This window comes from Penicillium samsonianum (assembly GCF_028829775.1).
Source record: "Penicillium samsonianum strain IBT 33392 chromosome Unknown utg000011l_segment0_segment0, whole genome shotgun sequence".
NCBI lineage: Eukaryota > Fungi > Ascomycota > Eurotiomycetes > Eurotiales > Aspergillaceae > Penicillium > Penicillium samsonianum.
In genome coordinates, this window is record NW_026643269.1 from 17,163 (window position 1) to 37,506 (window position 20,344).

General features: G+C 45.8%; 5 protein-coding genes across 5 annotated transcripts; 4 read left to right on the plus strand and 1 right to left on the minus strand.

Annotated features, from left to right (window-relative positions):
• Positions 1–458: 458 nt before the first annotated feature.
• On the plus strand, positions 459–1,741 carry N7471_013919 (uncharacterized protein; the record flags this gene model as incomplete). Its single annotated transcript, XM_057286637.1, has 2 exons — positions 459–1,355; positions 1,412–1,741. The coding sequence occupies 2 exons, from the start codon at positions 459–461 to the stop codon at positions 1,739–1,741; spliced, it is 1,227 nt and encodes a 408-aa protein (XP_057128706.1).
• Positions 1,742–2,121: 380 nt separating this feature from the next.
• N7471_013920 (uncharacterized protein) lies at positions 2,122–2,342 on the plus strand (the record flags this gene model as incomplete). The annotated part of the gene is made up of 2 exons (XM_057286638.1): positions 2,122–2,170; positions 2,206–2,342. 2 exons carry the CDS (start codon positions 2,122–2,124, stop codon positions 2,340–2,342), a joined length of 186 nt encoding a protein of 61 aa, XP_057128707.1.
• A 5,166-nt stretch (positions 2,343–7,508) lies between these two features.
• N7471_013921 (acetoacetate decarboxylase family protein) lies at positions 7,509–8,096 on the plus strand (the record flags this gene model as incomplete). The annotated part of the gene is made up of 2 exons (XM_057286639.1): positions 7,509–7,535; positions 7,584–8,096. 2 exons carry the CDS (start codon positions 7,509–7,511, stop codon positions 8,094–8,096), a joined length of 540 nt encoding a protein of 179 aa, XP_057128708.1.
• A 2,507-nt stretch (positions 8,097–10,603) lies between these two features.
• N7471_013922 (type I iterative polyketide synthase) lies at positions 10,604–17,478 on the minus strand (the record flags this gene model as incomplete). The annotated part of the gene is made up of 9 exons (XM_057286640.1): positions 10,604–10,666; positions 10,735–11,213; positions 11,307–14,161; positions 14,219–15,132; positions 15,183–15,500; positions 15,555–15,739; positions 15,796–16,111; positions 16,175–16,819; positions 16,891–17,478. 9 exons carry the CDS (start codon positions 17,476–17,478, stop codon positions 10,604–10,606), a joined length of 6,363 nt encoding a protein of 2,120 aa, XP_057128709.1.
• Positions 17,479–18,462: 984 nt separating this feature from the next.
• N7471_013923 (uncharacterized protein) lies at positions 18,463–20,205 on the plus strand (the record flags this gene model as incomplete). The annotated part of the gene is made up of 4 exons (XM_057286641.1): positions 18,463–19,184; positions 19,243–19,292; positions 19,360–19,505; positions 19,570–20,205. The coding sequence occupies 4 exons, from the start codon at positions 18,463–18,465 to the stop codon at positions 20,203–20,205; spliced, it is 1,554 nt and encodes a 517-aa protein (XP_057128710.1).
• Between the last annotated feature and the right edge of the window lie 139 nt (positions 20,206–20,344).

Here is a 20,344-nt window from a genome sequence, read left to right on the forward strand (position 1 = left end):
ATGTCATATAAACGTCGCCTCTTTTCCTATATTGTAATGTCAATAATTTTCCAGAGGTATAGCTGTTAAGTCACAATGGCACCATGGCGTTCATATTATGCAAGCCTCAGCTTAGATCTTAGTACTAGAATCAAGTATTAGCTTTATGCTCTACCGTGGCCTAGGTCTGTTCTAGGCCTAACCTACACCTCTCCCTATGCGCAACCTTTGTGCGGAGGTGCTGGTCACCGCGTATAAATATAAGGAAAATCGCCAAGTTTGTGTGGTTTTCTTATTTTACTTCACCTACATGCAATTTATATCATTTTTGAGCTTCTTAGGTTAATATGGCTCCTTCTATATCTTCTACTTCGCAACCCTCTAAAGGGCCAAGTCGCGAAGAAGCAAAAAAACACCAAAAGATACTACAGGCGCTTGCCAGCGGTAATTTGACAATCGTGATCGGTGCGGGTGTAACCATGGGTGCTATTGAATGCAGTACTCTTGACTATACTGACAAAGAGAAGAAGGATAAGGCAGCAAATTTGCGATGGGGAGCGTTAATACTCGACGGTATTAAGTATCTTGAAAAAGAATGCGAGGCTCATTTTGAAGAGTCTGAGAGACAGGAACTTCGTTGCTATAAAGAAATTCTTGGGCACAAGAATGCAGAGGACACAGAAAACTCTGGAAAATCTGGGAAGGCCACCGCTCTTCCTTCATTATTGCGTGCAGCAGCCTTTCTGAGAACGAAGCTAGTCAATTGCCACCGACTCCCAGACTGGCTGGAACTGCAGTTCAGCGATCTCTATGATGAATATATTGGGCAGGACAAAGAAAATGGGCAGACCAAAGAAAATGCAGTTCTTGATAGTATCAGGGAGCTGTACAAAGCGGGTGCAAGGATCATAACAACAAACTATGACGACGTTTTAAGCCGCCACTGCAAGACTGGGACAATCATACTAAATGACGAGAATACCTTACGTCGATTTTTCGCCAAAACAGATCCGCTAAGAGGGATTCTGCATGTCCATGGACTGTGGAGTGATCCGGCGGTTACTGTCCTTGACCCCGGCGATTATAACAGGGTCGCATCACACTCGTTTCTGCAGCCGGCTCTTCGGTCTTGCTTTAATGGTCCCGAGGTGCTTCTATTTGTGGGAGCTGAAGGAGGGCTCAATGATCCAAATTTTGGCCATCTCCTAGACTGGGCTGATAAGGAGCTGGAAAATCTAACAAAACGACATTATATCTTTATGAGGAATGGTGAAAAGAACGTGAAGCTGTCCCTCAAGGAGGTGAGATATGGTAAAGACTATGATGACCTCCCCGCATTCCTTAAAAAGATTGTCATAGACAGCCGAGGCACAAATGTAAGTGAAACTTCAGATTGACATATTTAGTGCAGTTCCGCTAAATCGATGTTTAGGCTGTGATTAGTTCACCTGGCAGTCTTAGTGCTGAAAGTTGTATGCTCACCTCGGCTTTTAAGGGAGAAAACGAGGAAACACTTCGGTTGGTCAATAGTGGCGCGAACATGAATGCCAAAGATATGTATGGGTGCACAGCTCTGCACATGGCTGCTTATAGAGGGGATGAAACGCTTGCTCGACAGTTAATTGCTGCTGGAGCTGCCAAAGACATCCGGGATTTGATGAACGAGACACCGGCGGAAATGGCGGAGCGGCTGAACAAAAACGAGGTGGCTAAAATTATCAAAGGAACTCAAATGGGGAGCCGCGAAATTAAGGTGCATTAGGAGTGGATATGTGATATGACTACCACTTGCATCACTCCGGAGAGGGTTTTTTTCCCCTGATAGGTTTTCCCCTCCCCCGCGGCGCAAATGCGGGAGTGGCTTATTGTTCTTGTTTCAGTTTCATGTTTAAAACATCCTGTCATGTTCTTTCTTTCAAAATAGTACTTTCATGCTGCACTTCCACGTTACTCCCACGACCTATTTGCCACTGCTTCAGACGGAGCACTTAAAAGTAAAAGTACAGTACTTCCGGAGATTGGGGTCACCACCTACACTCTTCCGTTGGTCCGCAGACCTTAATGCCAAGGAATGCTAAACAAGCCTCTCCGACTACAAAGTGCAAGGCACAACCCTTTCAGCTGCGATCCTCCACCGTAAAGATGGCCCCACCATACGAGGCCAAGATCATCACCGGAAGTATTGCTCGATGTATGTGCAGCTATCTCGACTTTGATCCTCTAAAGGGCTTCATCTCCTGCAGAAACTTGATATGCATGACCTCCGATTGGGATCTGATCCTCGACTGTTATCTGAAATGGGAAGACTTCAAGAACACGAAAAAGAGACGATTGTTGCATGGCAGGAAGCTTCAGATATATAAGGGTGTTCTGCATCGTAATAGAGTTAGACGATCATATAACATCATTTGTTGGTTCACGGTGTTACCGGCCAGTTCTTTGAACAGAAAGAGTGCATTCAACGAAAATACTAAGTATAGAGAGAGAAGAGAAAGAAAAAAGGGATTGGTTGGCCCAAGGCCTTTTGTGGGGCCTTAGTGCAAACCCTATAAACACCATCCTCCAAGTGTCTCAACCGGGCAGGCGGTCAGCAACGGCAGAACTACAGTTGTCATCTCTAGATCGTAATATAACCCCCGGCTAAGAACGCATTTAGTCCCTAAATGCCAGTTTATCGTTATTGTCGAATACTAAGATTGAATACATGATGGAAACAGGGTAAAATACCCTGAATATCATGTGACACATGGTACCATCCATACCATACAAAAGTGCATATTACAGTTAGTCATCTATGTCCGCCCAGATTGTTGAAAACGCGGGTTTTGTCATTTTAGTTAGTTAGAGATTCCAATATATCTGATTTTGTCCATACGTTGTCATACAGCCAGATTTCTGTCAGTTATCAATATGATCGTCTAGGAAGTTCTCGTGCTATACCGCTTTAATCCACTCCTATAGACGTAAGGGAGGGCCCGGTTTTATTAGGTATTAATTATAGAATTCCTACAACTTCTACGGTGTATACTTAAAATTGCTAGTGGGGTACTATTATAAGTCCACGTTATAACCTAGCCACTATACTCGGTATTATAGGTTCCGGTAGTGAGTCCTCGAATCAAGTATTTTCTCGACTTCCCACTTATCTTCTTCGTTAATTTCTATCGGTAGGGGAGGATTAGGATATTATCCCTATCCCATGGGGGAGGGGTAGACCTGGCAGTGACCCGCGGGTGACCCTCACGACCCTCGAACCGCCCCGCCACTAGGGCGGTTCGAGGGTCCAACCTTCCGAACTCTTCTAGACGATCGAGGGAGAGGAATTTCACTATCTTTATTGACAGAAATCTGGCTGTATGACAACGTATGGACAAAATCAGATATATTGGAATCTCTAACTAACTAAAATGACAAAACCCGCGTTTTCAACAATCTGGGCGGACATAGATGACTAACTGTAATATGCACTTTTGTATGGTATGGATGTATCATATTTAAAAGTTAATACTTCTACTATTATAATCCTATTAATATAACATGTAAGTGATTTAAACTATACAGTGCATTTTAGTTTAAAAATGCAACATTACAAATAATGATTTAATAATATAACCATACAATGTAAAATATAATATGAACATACAATGCATTATGCAACATTACAATATAACCATACAATGCATTTATTAAAATGCAACATTACAAATAATGATTTAATAAATATAAACCATATATGAATTTATTAAAATGCAACATTACATATGATTTAATAATATAACTATACAATGCATTTTAAATCTATCATTATGACGATAACACATTTAATTAGATCTATCTAGATCTATTTTCAAAAGAGATAAATAAGACTATAACCACCGAGATAATAATCTTTTTACAACACGGTTAATATCTTCTTTATATTGAATATACTTCAATTAACTAAATACAACTTTTTATCTCTTTACTTTCTTACCTTTCATCTTTAGTTTTTCTTTCCTACCATCTAACCCCTATAACCTCCTAGAGGATGGTACCAGTTGTCACATGATTTTCTGGGTATTATACCTTGTTTCCACCATGTATTCAATCTTAGTATTCGACATTTATCTATACCGTCCTTAGGATTAGATTGTACCTTATCGCCTTCACTTAGTGAGCCACTTCTTTATCTCCTCCCGAGGATAGTATTAGGCGATAGTTATAAAGCGGGTAGTGACTAAGTTTGTTTAACCACGTCTTCCTTAGTATCACTAATTAGTTTAAACGAGGTAGTAACTATACTACTTTCCTTTATCGTAGCTACGATCTCCTAGGAAGATAGGTACTCCTAGAGAACTAGCCGCTAATTCTCCTATAGATTAAACCTTATTATATATATAAATATTATAATATCCTAGGTCATCTTTAGCTTAGCGAACCTCGCCGGTAATAATAAATATCATATATAGAGTTAAAAAGTCGCTCTATACCTACGCTAGTAGCTAGAATAGATATAATATTATAGGTAATATTTATAAGAATAGGCTATTTATATTAATTTTCTCTTTAGAAAGTATAAGGTGATATACGCTATAGAGCTAGATATAGATATATTAATATTAGTTAGATATAAAATATAGAGATAGATAGTTAGACTAACCGGAATTAAGATATTAAGTTAGCTTATCCCTCTATAGAGCGATAGACTACTAGGAGTAATCTAACTCTAATAAAGATTTAAGCTTAGATATTCTAATGTGATTCAGAAAGGATCGCATGGTTTTGTATTAGACTGGGAGTATCCGGCTGCTATATACAGGCGGATACGGGGGTCTATGTAGGCAAAAGTGGCACCATGAGGATCCATACGGATCCTTACGGGGGTCCATAATGACCAGAGACGCAGCTCATATGCCCGAAATGAGTCCTGCGGATCTCATCCTCCCCCACTGACCCGAAACTGGTCCCAAGTTTCTTCACGGCTAAGTATAAAAATCATCAAAAATCGTTCTATAAGGCCCCGACCGGCTCCAAATGGACGGAATATGCTGCGATTTCCGTGCAATCGTAGTAGATAAAGGGACAAAGGAGCTTCACTATAGCAAAACCGCCAAGAATGGCATGAAACAGCCAGAAATAGCATAAAACGTTGCCTATGAATGACTCCGTAAGCCTTAGTAAGCATAAAAAACATATGAAACGGTGTAAAAAAGTATCGTTCTTTGTCTAAAATAAAGGAAATGAAGCCGTAAAAATAGTAATAATGAGATTTTGAGGGGTTGATCCCTCCCCTAGCGCTTTATAAGGAGTAAAGTGAGGGTGTCTCGGACTAAACGGGTGGCAAATCCTATAGTAAAAGGCTATATTTATATCCGCGAGGGCTTCACTTCGTCGCGTTTGCTTCTTATATAAGTAGTCAAACAACCCCGTTTTCTCACTTTCCTTCCTTCTCTCACCTATAACTTCTCGTCCTCCTACTTTTACTTTAACGTAGTCGCTTTTTTATTATTTTTCATTAATTCAATCCCGTGTAAGTTGTTTTTAAGGTGCACGGACCCTAGTACGTGCTTTTTCCGCGTTCCTAAAGGCCCTATAGGGCGTTCTTAGCCCGGTCGCGACTATAAACTAACACTAGGTTCTCCGTATAGCAATTTTTCCTCCGCGCTAATCGTTCTATATACCGCCTAAGTCCGCCTATCGCCGTTTAGGTGACATTCACCTTATAACACCTCCTCGCCCGTAAGTTTCTTACTCCATACCGGCCTTATAGGCCTAATACTAACGCGTTTTTAATAGTAGCACTCGTTCGCGCGCGCCCGTTTCGGCCCCTAATCCCGCTTAGTCGGTTCCTACCGCGTCGCCTAGTATGCCTTTTCTTTATCCGTTCGTGAATACTCCCCGTCCTATATCCTAGTACCCCGATTGTAAAGTGCCTCCGCCTCCCTATAACCGGCCGTTTCGGCGTCTTCCGGTGGCTCCTAGGAAACCGCCTATCGTGACTAATACTAACGAGCCCGTATATAGTGATAAACAACTGTAACGGATAAAAGATCCTTACAACTGGAATACCCAGAGCGGGCCATATCAATGATCTATCAATAGATCGACATCGATTCGATGTCGATCCGAGAGGGGTTCGTCAGGTGATATCAATGTCAGCACTATCATGTTGGTTTCCCTATAGTCAAGGACCCCCAAAGGATCCTTTGCATTCTGGCAAGAATTAGTCTTGGCACACTCTACAATACATTGTGTTCCCCTCTCAGTCATAGTATCTTACCCGGTTGACAGGCCTTACACCTGAAAACAGTATACCTTTACATTACTATTATTATAAGAAGCCACGTAGTATAACGTCGTGCTATAAACTTGTCTAGCTAAGGTTCTATAGCGTTTACGTTAAGCCTAATAATATCCACTAGGTGCCGCACTATTTCTATACGCTATTCGAATAGCGCGGTGCGGAAAGAGTTATTAGATAGTGCGTAAACGGCCGCTTGCTCGACGGCTTAGTATAGCGTCCGTCGGCCTAAGGGCGCACCTCTAGCTCGTAGTAGCTTAAATGTCGCGACCGAACCCTCCGCTATAGCGATTTTAAGGACTAGCGGAGTGTCGCCGGGTAGATCCACACTAGCTCTATAGGTAAGGGACCACTTAAGAAGGTCGGGGTACCTTATAACGTACTATAGTAAGGGCCAATTAGTGCTATTAGGCCCCTAGCTATTAATATCCTAGCCGTATATAATAAGTATCTTAAGCACCTCTCGCGAAGGTTCGACTAATTCATCCTTACTTATAATCGCTCCGGCGGTTATCGTGCTAATTTCCGCACCCTAATCGAGGAGGTAGGATAGTACTTAGGTTACACTTCTCGTAACGGAGCGCCTAAGGCCATTCTAAATGACTTCTTACACTATATTCCGTGATTCGGGGTTAGACGCAATTGAAATAGCTTGAGCTATTAGGGATATATCGTCAGTCATATAAGCCTAGAGGCTTAATGCTAAAGGGTGGATAGGCCGACTCGCGTTAGTCTGTGTCTGCGCTATTGTCTCGTGTGATTTGAAGGACGAGGCGAGGAATTTGTTACGACAATTGCAATAGGCGCTTGCGTTCTAAGTTGACGTCAAACAATCCGTAATAGAGGTGTTCCGCAGTTTTGTCGAACCGAACTCGATTCTGCCAGTCAAAATCAAAGGTTGCGTTTATTCGTACCGGACACTAAGCTATATTAGGCCATCACGTGAGAGCCCCTAGTGCCCTGTTTTTTAAAGGTTAGGTTTTTTTGTACCCAACACTAAACTATATTAGGCCATCACATGAGAGCCAGATGGTCACTGTTTTTTAAATGGTAATCCTACGTTCCAATTTCTTAGTAATCCCCATAGTGATGTGAACACACCCGCCCCACTGAATTAAATCTTCATTTTTGAAGCTATTTACATGCCTTTTACCCGTATCCTGTGAATGGCTGCGACTTTAAAAGTGAAATTGTGCTCCCCGTTAATTATCAAACTTCGTTGCAATGTGTACGACATCTTGTGCCGGACATGTTAGAGCTCGAGGACGAGCCACAGGTATCTGTGATGATTATACAGCACAAAATGACCACTTTAGGTCCATAGAATGAGTATGTTCACTCGGTCAAAGTCAAATATAACGGCGACACGTTTGACTACTTCCTGTCCCTCATCCTCGACAATGACTCACCAATATTCTGCGGCCGCGAGCAATTCGGATTCCCTAAGAAGTTAGGCAATATGACGTTCGTGTCGAAAACTGGGTCGACGGTCGTTCGGGGCTACGTGGAGAGACCTGCAGGTCAAAAGGTTGTCGAAGTTGGTTTCCAGCCTGACCAAAAAGTGAAGGGAACGGTTGAGACAACGATCAAGGGGTTAAATTTGCGAGTTATCTCCTCGGTGGTTTCGAATCAGAGTCCGTCCGTCAAGGAACTGGTGCCGGTGGACGTCAGGATGGAGGCAAGCGAGGTTTGGCAAGGCTCTGGTTCTATCTGTTTCCCAGAGCCGTCAAGGTTTGATCCGATACATGAAGTCAAAGTCCTTCGATACGGAACGGCGACTTTGTTGCGGAATGCATCCATTGCGATCCCTCTGCCGACAAAAGTGTTCCAGCTATAATGAAAATTTAGTTCGTGTTAAAATGGATGCGTGCGGACCATTAAAATCTGAAGCACAATTCACCCCGAGATATGCTACGGATACCATATATTAGTAGGTCATTGTAGTAATTTCTCGTAACTTACCCTTGGACAGTATTAAAAACAATCTCGCTATTATTGGAAAAAGGAGATCTGCGCAGCTTCTCACGACGCGATAACCTCAACGCCCCACTATAAAACACACGGGGGCCGCAATCCATATGTGGCTACCCTGGACAAGATAGGCACCGGCCATAACCCTGAGTTCCGTGGGCAGCTAACGCCTGAAGGGTGGCCACTTGACTATGCTGGCCATGACTAATCCTGGCGCTCGAGATGTACGATGGCACAGGATTTTCGACTTTTCTCCAAATTTCCAACTTTTTGGCAACCAAGCACGAGGAAACAAGGTATAGACTTCAGTTCAGTTGAGCATTGTCTCTCTCCTCTAGGACATTTTCCTTTCATGTATAGATTTTGATTGGTACTTATAATAATGGTACCTACAGATTTCTCACCCATAGGATTGTGACCGTCCATCGCATTCTCCACGGGACGATCCGATATAAGTAGCATTTAGAAGAGAAGAGTCAATTACAAAAAAGGGTTACAAGATGAACGCTGTTCACATCCTTTGATGATCGCAACGCCATGTAACAACTACAAAAGGACCGAGACCAGCGTGGCTAGGGACCGGTAAGCCATAAAGAAGTCAAAATATTCAAGTGCTCCAATAGAAGTGATAAGACTAGCGCGAGTAGTGCAATTTAATTGTATCTTACTTCTCAAGACGCAGACATATACCTTAGTTCGTAACCAACAACACCCGGCCTTAATAACCATTAATCCCAGGATTCTCGTTCCTATTAATTTCAATATAGAGGATGGTTGCCCAAATTACGACTAGGAGCCTATTCAGCTAGATTCACTCAATCTTTCGTATAAACCCGAGACAAAGAATGAACCCTTTAATGACACAATATAGCCAGATCGAACAACCCTTTCCGAGCCCTATCAATCTATCTCAAAGATTAGGGCAGCGAATTGAAAGAGGGCACAAGTAAGGCTTTACGAATAGATTGCCTTATCTCCAGCAATATAATTGTTGCAATAGAGGATAAGCGCGAGGAGCACCCTTATACGTAGGCAGAATACGATGATAACTTCCCTTATGATAATTAATCCAATATCAGTAGCGTTCACAGACCGCTCACTAGAGCTAAGATAAGATCACAACTGCTTCTAAATCATCCGGATAATTTGGGCACTCGCAAGCCCCGTTAGAGGCTTAATTTAAAAGAGAAACGAAGGCTGCTTGAAACTGACGGGCCAGAATCTGACCCTAAGGTAGATTGGGCCTCACTTCGTAGATATAGATACGGCCTTTCGACGACTGACCTAGTAGGATTCGGAGCTTCCCTAGCGATGAACCAGATTACAGGCTAATCGAACGGCCCATCGTGGTCATGCTCACTAGGTCTTTTTTGTAGGTCGAGCACTATACTGTGTGCCAATAATAGTCTGTTTGTACATAACTTACCTTTCAAGAATAATAGAGACTATGCTCTTTAACAAATCCCTGCCTATAATGTCATAATGTCGCTACTCAAGACTCCAGCGAGAGGCACTCGTTGATGTAGCAAAATAAACAATGAAAACATTACCTTTGTAGCTTTCTCTTGAGGTAGACTTTCTGGAAAGTAGTTTAGTCGGAAAGACAGCCGTCGTTTGTGCTAGATTCGAAGTTGAACAGATTCGCACTGCCTAAGGACGATAGCGAGTGATGAATGCAACGTGTTCTGACAAAAACCGATTACAGCCAGCTTGTCACAGTGTAAAAAACCTTTACATTACTATTACGTAGTCATAGTTGCACCGCCACACTTGAACGGGCATATCCAGCAGGTATTTACCAAATGTAATGTAACGTAACTGTTATGTTTTCTGATGCAGCTACAGATCTAGTAGCTGGAAGATCTTTATGAAGATGGAGGGAGAAAGAAGGAAGAAATCTTGGCTCCTAGATCTATTGAAAAAGTAGGGTATTTATACCCCGAGAAATGTGGCAAATAAAGCTGTCAGACAAAGACAAACAGACAAAGCGCTCAGTCCGCAAACATCTAACAGCTTCTGGAAAGATCTAACATTTTCGTTTGTATGATACGACATAACCACCGGCTTGATTTACGCCAGTATACTATTAATCGATATCCCGGGACCACAAGAAAATCAAACTGTCGTCAGTATTTTTTTCCGTCATACCAATAGCTCCATTATCCTAGTGAGTTTTTCTCCAATGGCCTGCGGTTGCTATGATGGAATCAGAGGAGCTTCTAGAGCAACGCTCCTCATCGAGATCCGACAAAAGCATTGTGCTGTTTCCCATAGCCCAACATGAAGTGCACTAGTCCGTATCTGGCTACCTTTCGGCCAACCCTGTATATCCTGGAACAGATGCTTACGCTGCCTCATTTACGCCATCCATCGCTATTGTTGGCTATCGACAATCATTCGATAGGCGTTTTGCATCTGCTCAGAGACCGATATTATCTGGGATGTTTGTTAGCGGGAAACAAGGGCTCGTATCCAAGACGAAAATCCCCATTAACCTCGCTTACATTCTCTGGTTTGAAAGGTTCAAAATGATTCCCTGGGATCATCAAGACTGCAATCTTCTGGTTGAGAAATTCTTCCCATGCAAGATTATTCTGTGCTCGAGCGGCCTGGTCCTCTAGGAAAGGATACTGAACACCACAGAGGCTTGTGGTATCAAGTACATCTTCGCATTGAAGCATCACGTATGGAATGATAGTCGTTGGCTTTGACTTGTGGGAGCCATAGGTATACTCTGATAGGAAGCGTGCGTGGCTTTGGAACTGTGAGCGTAGGATGGACCGAGTGTAATCATCTGTTGCTGCTAGGCCTGACACCTGTGGTGTACGCATTGAGTTGAGGATATATTCAATGACAGGTGGTGGAAGAGGTGCATGGTCTATGGGACAGGGTGAGTCGATCAAAATTACGCCTTGCACCTTTTGACCCAAGGCAAATAGCTGCTGCGCGACCTCATGAGCGAGCACACCGCCAAAGGACCAGCCTATACAAGTGAATAATGGTTAGTATGACGAACTGGACGCACAAAATCCTAGGCTAAGGTTACGGAAGCGGAGTACATCCAATATATCCTTACCTCCCAGAACGATCGCTTCCCCCTTTGAGACTGAGAATATCACTGTAGCGTAATGTGCGGCCATGTCGACCAAGCTGAATGCCCAGTGGGAGCCTCCCGTCAATTGCGGATTTGCAATGCCAAATAAACTGCAATTGACTGGACCGAGATTACCCAGCCTCTTATACATGCCCACCGTTCCTCCTCCATCATGAAACAGGAACAACGGGATCTGGTCCACTGAGCCCGTTGCTAAAGCGGTGGGGCGCACATTTGGAGAAGAGTAGGTCTTGGACAAAGGTGTCATGTCGCCCGGATCTGAGTCGGTGGTAGTTGTTGAAGAGGTTTGACTTGAGACCAGCGCTTCGAGATCAGAAAGCCGGAAGTCCGAATGTATGGCTTCTTGCGGTATCGTTCGCCCTATTCTATCCGATAGGATATCCGACAGCTCTAGCGATAGCAGGGAATCAACACCTAGAGATCGAATCGGGGTGTCCAACGAGATATCACTTTCTGGCACCCCGGTAATTTCATGCAGAATAGACACGAACATGTCAATAAGCGAAGATTGAGGAAGTGGCGAGGGCGATGCAGCAGGGATTAACTGGCCATTCGTATTTGACGCTATCTGACCATTCTCATCCGCGCCATGAAGACCATGTCTGTGTCTCTGAGGCTGGTTATTTGAGCTGCGACAAGGATTGCTCCGGCGTGGAGTCTCGCCGGCCAGATGCACATAATCCTGCAAATCTTGGACAGTCTCGGTATCCATTACCAGAGCCATATCGAGCTGCTTTTGTGGGAATAGCCGGCGTATGCCGTCAAAAAGCTCCAGCTTCATCAACGAATCAATACCCAGTCGTGAGAGAGGCGAGGAAGCCACGATAGCTTGCGAAGGTATCTCACAAATTTGGGACATGAGTTCCACGATAGCATGCCCCCCATTGTCAAGAGCAACCCTAACAGCAGGATCTCTCTTCTCTCTTGACCCTTCATATTCGCCGTTTGTTGTTGTAGGTGGGCATGCGATGGCAGTGTTGGTTGGAGTCGAGTGACGCGAGCTAAACCGCGAGAGATGACGTTGGAAGAAGGCTAGATTCAGCCGCTGGAAATGCATTCCTTCCACTGCTGCTACCACAGCCCCATCGGAGTTGATGGCGTATGCCTCCCCCACCAGCGCTCCTTCACCGGAAGGAAGAAGGCTACAATATATACTGAACTCTTGACCAGGACCAATTTTCTCGACGAGGACTCGACAGGTCTCCACCTTGCTGCAAATACATGCCTCTGAGGCTTCAACATGGCTGTTTGCCACAAATCCCGCTGCATGCAAGAGTGTATCAACAAAAACGGGCGAAAGCACTCCCTTGCCTGCATCCCATGCATCTGCAGCGGAGCGAAAGCTGCCAAATGCTTCCAGGCTGCCATCCACGAGGGTAAGCTGTTGGAGAGTCTGGTAGATATCTGAGTAGGTTACAACACGAGGGAAAATGACGTTGTAAATCATACGGGTATAGAAATGATTTTTCGGGATGTGCTTCGATCGAAGGTGGGTGAGTTGCCGTTTAACGTATGCCGCCTTAAGAGCCATATATCTTTCTGTCGCTGACTGGGGTTCGTATTCAATTTGGCCGGAACAGTGAAAGATGGCATTATCATGCCCGACTGCGTCCATGGACTGGAAAGTGAATTTCCGTGTCGTTGTATCTGGTTTCTGTAGATCCTGGGAAGTAGGGCTGTCTAATGTCAACCTGATCAACCGTTCATCGTTTGTTTCCAGGTGCAGTAAAGGTCGGGAGAATGTCAGATTCTGAACAACCAGCATATGGTCTTGCTGTGTGATTGGGTCGACTGTGCTTGCTTCGAGAAGCATTCCATGATATATGGATGCCGGACATAATGAATGGCCCCCAACCATATGCCCGACTATGTACCTCGATATAGACGCAACCCGTGCACCAAATTGTAGGACGGTAGGGTCTTCTCCGGATGGTTGAATATCTTCCAACAGATGGAAAGATCGGGGAACATCACAGGATTGTGAAAACTTTCTCTCTAATTTCGCACCACCCCGCTCCTTATACGGCACATATATGGCGCTTTGTTGGAACGGATAGTAGGGCACATCCGTGAGAGTGGCGTTCGTTCCGGCAAAGACTTCACGCCAGTTAATCTCGTGATGTAGATTTGCTAGATTCCTGAGGGAATTGCAAATCGTTACCCAAGGATCCTGATTTCTTCTTAACGATGGCAACAGAAGACAGTCCGAGCCGGAAAATGCATTTTTGACCAGTGGAAGGGTAATGGGTGCAGGTCCAATCTCGATGAAGGTTAACGGACTTGGAAATCTCGTATCCTGGGAGACGGAAGCCAGCAGGGCTTCGAAATTAACTGCACCCCGGGCCTGGCTAACGAAATACTCCGGCGTAAGGTCCTCAAACTGCAGCTGTCGACCGTAATGGCAAGACCCAACGGGAAACTTCGGCGGATAGAAGTTGATATTGGTACAAAATTGCCGCAAAGCCTCTAAGATGGGATCGAGAGCCGCTGAGTGGAAGCCCAGAGGAACATCCAATTTTTTATATCGGCGACCATCGTGTTCGAGTCTCGCAGCCAGCCATTCGAGGTCTTCGACGGAGCCCGAAATAACTACGTCGGTTGTGCCGTTGACGCAGGCAACCTCTAACGACGCCCGAACTCCCCGAGTGGACTTGAGCAGAGACTCGAAATCAGACACTGAGAAATTGCATGCCAGCATTCCTGTTCGTCCCATTTCGCACTCCTGTGCCATCAACCGGGCTCTGAATGCCACCAGTGACAGTGCGTCGCTCAAGGAAATCGCCCCGGTGATAGCTAACGCGGTATACTCGCCCAAACTAGTGATCGGTCAGTCATGTAGGCCGAATCAGAAATGGATGCTCTCTCTGACTTACCTGTGCCCGAGCACAAAGTCCGGCCGAACGTTCAGAGATAGCCATAGGCAAGCGAGTCCATATTCGACAACGAAGCAGGAAACTTGGGATACCATCAACACATCTTCCGGTCTCGTAGGAGCGCATCCATCATTCAAATATGGTATGATTCTGCAATAGCCAAGGGATTCGAGAACTCCATCGCACTCTTCCACTGCTTGTTTGAAGGCCGGTGCGGTGGAAAGCAAAGCTTTGCCCATGCCTGGATAGCACCCGCCTTGTCCTGAGCAGACGAAGATTATGGGTTGTTGTCCTGACTGGCAGACATGCGTCATGATGCTCCCACTTTCGAGGCTGCTCAGGACATCTTGTGTACGCTGGCATACAAGGGAAATTTGATGATCGTACATCTGCCGTCTAGCAGTAACAGTGTAGCAAAGATTGTGAAGCTCCGTGTCTGGAGTATCCCGCAGCATTTGAATAAATGCAAGACGATACTTCTCGAGGGCTTCCACGCTTTTTGCAGATAATCGGAAGTTATATGCTGCTCGTCTCTTTCCCCACTGCTTGTCCTCTGATATCAGAGGAGGTTCCTGAACAACGAGCGCAGCATTGGATCCCGCTGCGCCAAAATTATTAAGCAGTGCTCTTCGTGGTTTCCCCGCGGTTGGTGCCCACTCTGTTGTTCCTGTGGCGATATGGATATCGTCGGATTGAAGCGCAGACAGGGCGGGATTGATGGTCTTTAATCCGATCTGAGGAGGAATTTTGTTCTTCATCAGCATCAACAAGAGCTTGGCCAAACCCGCAGCACCAGAGGCCGCTTCGGCGTGGCCGATATTGGCTTTGATAGACGTGAGGTGCACCGAATGACGCGAGGGATGGAGCCCGCTGAACACCGAGGCGATACTTGACACTTCAGTAGCATCTCCAGCCTACAAAGATTCAGCGACAGAGGTTTTAGCAAATACATGTGACGACCTACCTGAGTTCCAGTGCCGTGAGCCTCAATAACGCTGATAGAGCTGGGATGATAGCCTGTTTTGGCGAGCAACCGCTTGAATAATCTGGCCTGAGTCGGTCCGTGGGGATGGGTGATTGATTTGGCGTTGCCACATTGATTCACCTCCACTTCCTTGATCACGCCATATATGCGGTCATTTTCATCGAGGGCGTCTTGTAGACGTTTGATAATAAAGATTCCACACCCCTCAGCTCGGCTGTAGCCATCGGCACCGGCGTCAAACGCTTTGCATTGCCCATGGTCGCTCAGAAAATGTGCGCGTGCAAGTCCCAGGAACATCTGGCTCATTGTCAGAATCTCATTAATTCTTCAGAGGGTAAGGGGGTGCATTACGTCGGGACTTGTGATAGCGTTAACTCCTCCTGCAATTGCCGCCGAACAGTCACGATTCTGCAATGCGCGGCAAGCTTGATAAATAGCCATCAGAGACGAGGAGCATGCCGTGTCAACAACCATCGATGGTCCACTGAGGCCGAACGCATAGGAAATCTTTCCGCTCAGAAAAGCCCGAAGAGTGCCTAAGATTCGTCAGCAGTTTCCCAACCTGTTTTGCCAGCATTCTGGTGACTGATACCGGGCGAGTAATAGACATCTATATCATCAATAAGATTCTGAACGTAGTCATCAGTAGCTACGCCTATGTAACAACCGATGGAATCGCTCTGAAACGATAATGTTGCATCGGGGACGTATCCGGCGTCATCAAGGGCTATTTTGGCTCCCTGCAGCAATAGCTTTTGCTGGGGATCCATTGACTTCGCTTCCCGGGGAGAGATGTTGAAGAATCCATGGTCGAAAAGGAAAGGATTATCCAGGAAATTCCCAGTATGAGTTGACATGGACCGCTTTCCATCTGAGTAATCACTAACCCTAAAGCGAGTATCTGGAATCTGCAATAATGTTAATACAAATGAGTATACACCACATAGGGGCCTTGAAAACCAGTCAATTACCTGTTGAAGGGCGCTCAGCCCATTCTCTAATGTATGCCAAAGCTGTTCCTTTGTAGCCCCAAGCGGAAAGTTCACCGACATGCCTACGATAGCGAAGCCATCGTGATCTAGCTCGGAAGTTTCTTCAATGGCGCCATTGATAATTCGAGGGATCGAAAGGCTCTCCCCACCCACGGCTCTAGATGCATGGATCAGAAATGAGTATGATCCGGGACCGATAGCCATCAAGGTGACATTGCCGTTATTCTTCGAGTTTGATTGTATGATGTTCGCCCAGGTGTTTGCCCATTCAGAAGAGTCGATAAGGATGCTGCGTAGAACATACTCGACGAACGAGGTGTCTAATTCACGCTTGTCAGTCAACAACGATCCGTCTTTGGCAGACCATAGTGGAAGCACTAGATCGGATATGTCGGGAAACGCGATGTTTCGTTGTTTCACATCCTGGAGAACCGCCTCTAGTGTAGGCAGTTCCTCGCGGCCACCATGGTAAAGTCCGTAGACGTCAATGGGCTCACAGAGAACCGACGCCTGTATATACTGGGAGCGTAGCCGCTGCAGCAGGCGACTGTCTCCTGTAAGACTTAGGAGCGTACTTCCAGAGACGCCCGATATACGAATGGGCGCCTGGGTGGGTGCTGCGTCCTATGCAATGTTAGATTGATACACTTGATCCTTTGTATCGTCAAGCTACTACGTAGATATCAGCTACTCACATTATCCTCGAATATGCTCAAAGTCCGTTCCATCTCTGCTCTATCTAGTCCAACAACTGCCAGAGACCAGGGGTACAGCTGCCACTCAGCGCCCCCGAGACGGGCACTGAGTTCACCGACTCGATAACCAATCCAGAAGGCAAGACGCACGGCCTCCTTGGCCCATGAGATAAATGCTGAGACATCTCGACTGGAGGCTGCAACCGCCGCCGGCAAGATACCAGAGCAGAGTCCAGCCACTGCTGATCCCGCCCGTTGGGGCCATCCTCGTTCACCATGCAGATAATGAATCAGTTGATGGACACAGAGAACCACCCCTTGCATAACAGGGTTCTTGTGGCACTCCTCAGGCACTGCAAGTAAATCCAGTGGCGCCTGGACTCTGTCAAATACGGCCCAGGCTGGGATTGGACCCAGGCTTCTCAGATGCAACAGCTCGCCCAGAAAGGCGCCATGGCAGGACGAGAGTAGGAAAGAAACGGTGGTAGAAGTGAGCGCCGCTCTTTGAGAACCCGAAGTAACCGACTTCGAAAAGAGTGACCGGCTGCCCTGGCCACCGAAAAAAGCTATATGGCTGGTATTTTCCATCGTGGGCGATTTCCTGATCCTGCACATTAAGTGAAAAGGAAAAAAAATACATTTATATATAATATAATATACATAGGTAATATACCATAATACAAAAACCAACCGTTGAGTCTAAACAATAGACTACAGCAGTTTATAGCGGCCACCGGGAATGTGTAGGTAAGTAATTGTGCATCTTACATATTATACATATGGCAGAAAATTAAAATACTTGAATTACTATAACAGCGCCTATAGCGAAAGCATGCAGATATGAAGGTATAGGTAGTATGAAGACTTTTAGACTCTTTGGACTCTTTTTAGGACTTTTTCCACTGCCTACTTTTCAAACGATAATGTATCGGAAGAAATTTTATATACACGTCATATCTACTCCTGATGCTGGCGACCAATCATATGCACCGTAGGGCTTGATGCAAACGCCTAAGATAGGCTCTGTATGAGATCCTTGATGGTGTAACTCCTGCTGCCGGAGAGCTTTGTACACCGTTGAATATGGCTAGTCCTGTAGAGAAAATAAGTGGATCGCGATATGTATGGGTAATTGCTAGTAAAATACGATAGATAATTCAGTTATAAGCGGTCTCTAAAGCGGTCAATGGGGTATCAAATTACCATACCATACAGACGTGGCCGGTGGGCGCTATAAGCCGCTGTAAATAGACCAACAGTTGGTTTTGTCGGCTGGAGAAGACCTAAATCCGCGATGCAGGTAAACATGATACGGAGTATGCTTGCACAAACTGTCTAGGGAGATGTGCCCTACTGTTTAAGCTTCAACCATCGTGTATAGTGCTAGTACGAGCTGGCCGCTTGAGCTCCGTACTAAGCACGAAGTGAAGGGATGCATACACTTCCCCAGGCATATGGATCGAACTACCTGATGCCGTTTTAGTACATTTGCCGCTTGAATATAAGTATCATCCCGGCAGGCTAGGCCATTGTTTCAAAATTGCGTACTTGTTATTGCTTAAGAATTGAACCATGAATCCGCCATTCAAAGCGGTCGTCCTGGATTTGTGGGATATACTGCTCTCCCGAACTGTTCCCACCAGCACCAAGATTTCGCGCCATACTTTGAAAGATATCTTCTCCTCCGACATATGGTACAGCTACGAGTGCGGCCAGCTGAGCGATGATGACATTCGTCGAGAGGTTGCCGTGAGATATTCACTAGATGTGGCCGATGTCGTTGATATCCTGCAGCAAACCCGGAAGATCACTACCCGAGATGAAAATATGATACAGAGTCTCCGTATCCTCAAAGGGCAACACGGCAATGGTGTTCTTCTATGCGCCATGCTGAATATTCCCAGCGCAGACTACGAGGCTATTCGTCACAGAATCGCGGAATGGGCCATTTTCGACCGGGTCTTCACATCCGGTAATACAGGCATGCGAAAGCCTGACTTGTGCTTTTACCGACATGTTCTCAGTGAGATCCGACAGCCTCCTGAAGAGGTGATCTTTGTCGAATCAAACCCTGAGGACGTTCTACCTGCTCGATCCATTGGCAGTCGCGTTGTCCTCCACACAGATGCAACCAGTCTTCACCAATCGCTACAGAACTTACTGGGAGACCCCATAAAGCGAGGAAATGAGTTCCTCCGCGGAAATGCGAAGCGGCTAGACAGCGTCACAAACACCGGTGTTACTATTCGGGATAACTTCACCCAGCTCTTAGTGTTGGAAGCTACTAAGAATCGGTATAGTCTCGCTCTGTCCGAGCAAATGCGCCGCTTAAAGCTAAAAATTATAATACAGTGATCTGATCTACCTTGAGGAGCACCTAAGGACGTGGAACTTCTTTATAGGTGTGTCAAAATCCAGCATTGTGGAAATTAGCATCCCGGATCTTAGACATCTTACTGTGATATATAGGGAAGTCCTTGCTCACGACTAGTGCGTATCCTGATGACTTCGACACTACATGCACAGCATTGACCATGCTGGAGCCCGACAAAGGGACTGTATCTTCGGTCTTGGATGAGCTAGCTGGCTATGTCAGCAACGACGGCGTTGTTCTGGTATCCTCCTTCCCATGCAACAAATTATTTCAGGCAACAAACTAACTAACCTGTCCTGGGAAAGACGTACTTTGACCGCTCTAGGCCCCGCGTTGATCCGGTTGTCTGCGTCAATGTCCTGAGGGCTTTCTATAAGTATGGACGCGGTCACGAGCTACAGAATACCCTCCACTGGGTGCGCGACGTGTTAAAGAGCCGAGCCTATATCGAAGGCACGCGATATTACCCGACCCCCGAAGCATTTCTGTACTTCCTCAGCCGTCTGCTCGAGAGTGCAAACGGCGTCTACCTCCACCGCGAACTCTTCCTTATTCTCCGAGAGCGAGTCAAGGAGCGCGTCGGGCTTCCGGGGGACGCACTTTGTCTTGCCATGCGTCTGCTTACCTGTCAGTATGTCGGTATTTCAGATGAGGCCGACCTAGCGAAACTCTGTTCAATGCAGTGTGAGGACGGGGGATGGGAGCCCGGGTGGGTCTATCGGTACGGAAAGACCGGTGTCATGATTGGCAACCGGGGACTGGCAACAGCCTTGGCTGTGAATGCGCTGTCGCAAGCGGAGGTATACAAGACTTCCCGAGACTCTGAGCTCAAGCATCAAGGCGTATCTAGTATCAGTATCCCGACGGGATTCAAGACACTCTATGGTGCCTTCGTTAACTGGATGTATCCTTATCCGCAATCGGTCAAGACCTCGTCATAGGAATAGAAACAATGCATGCCCCGAACGGGCAATTCCTGGAGACCCTCCTTAACTTAGGTCAAAAGAAACAAGAAAAATAAAAATAAAGTTAAATGACATAACGTACTGATTCAAGCCTGACTGCACGCAGTAGTGCTGG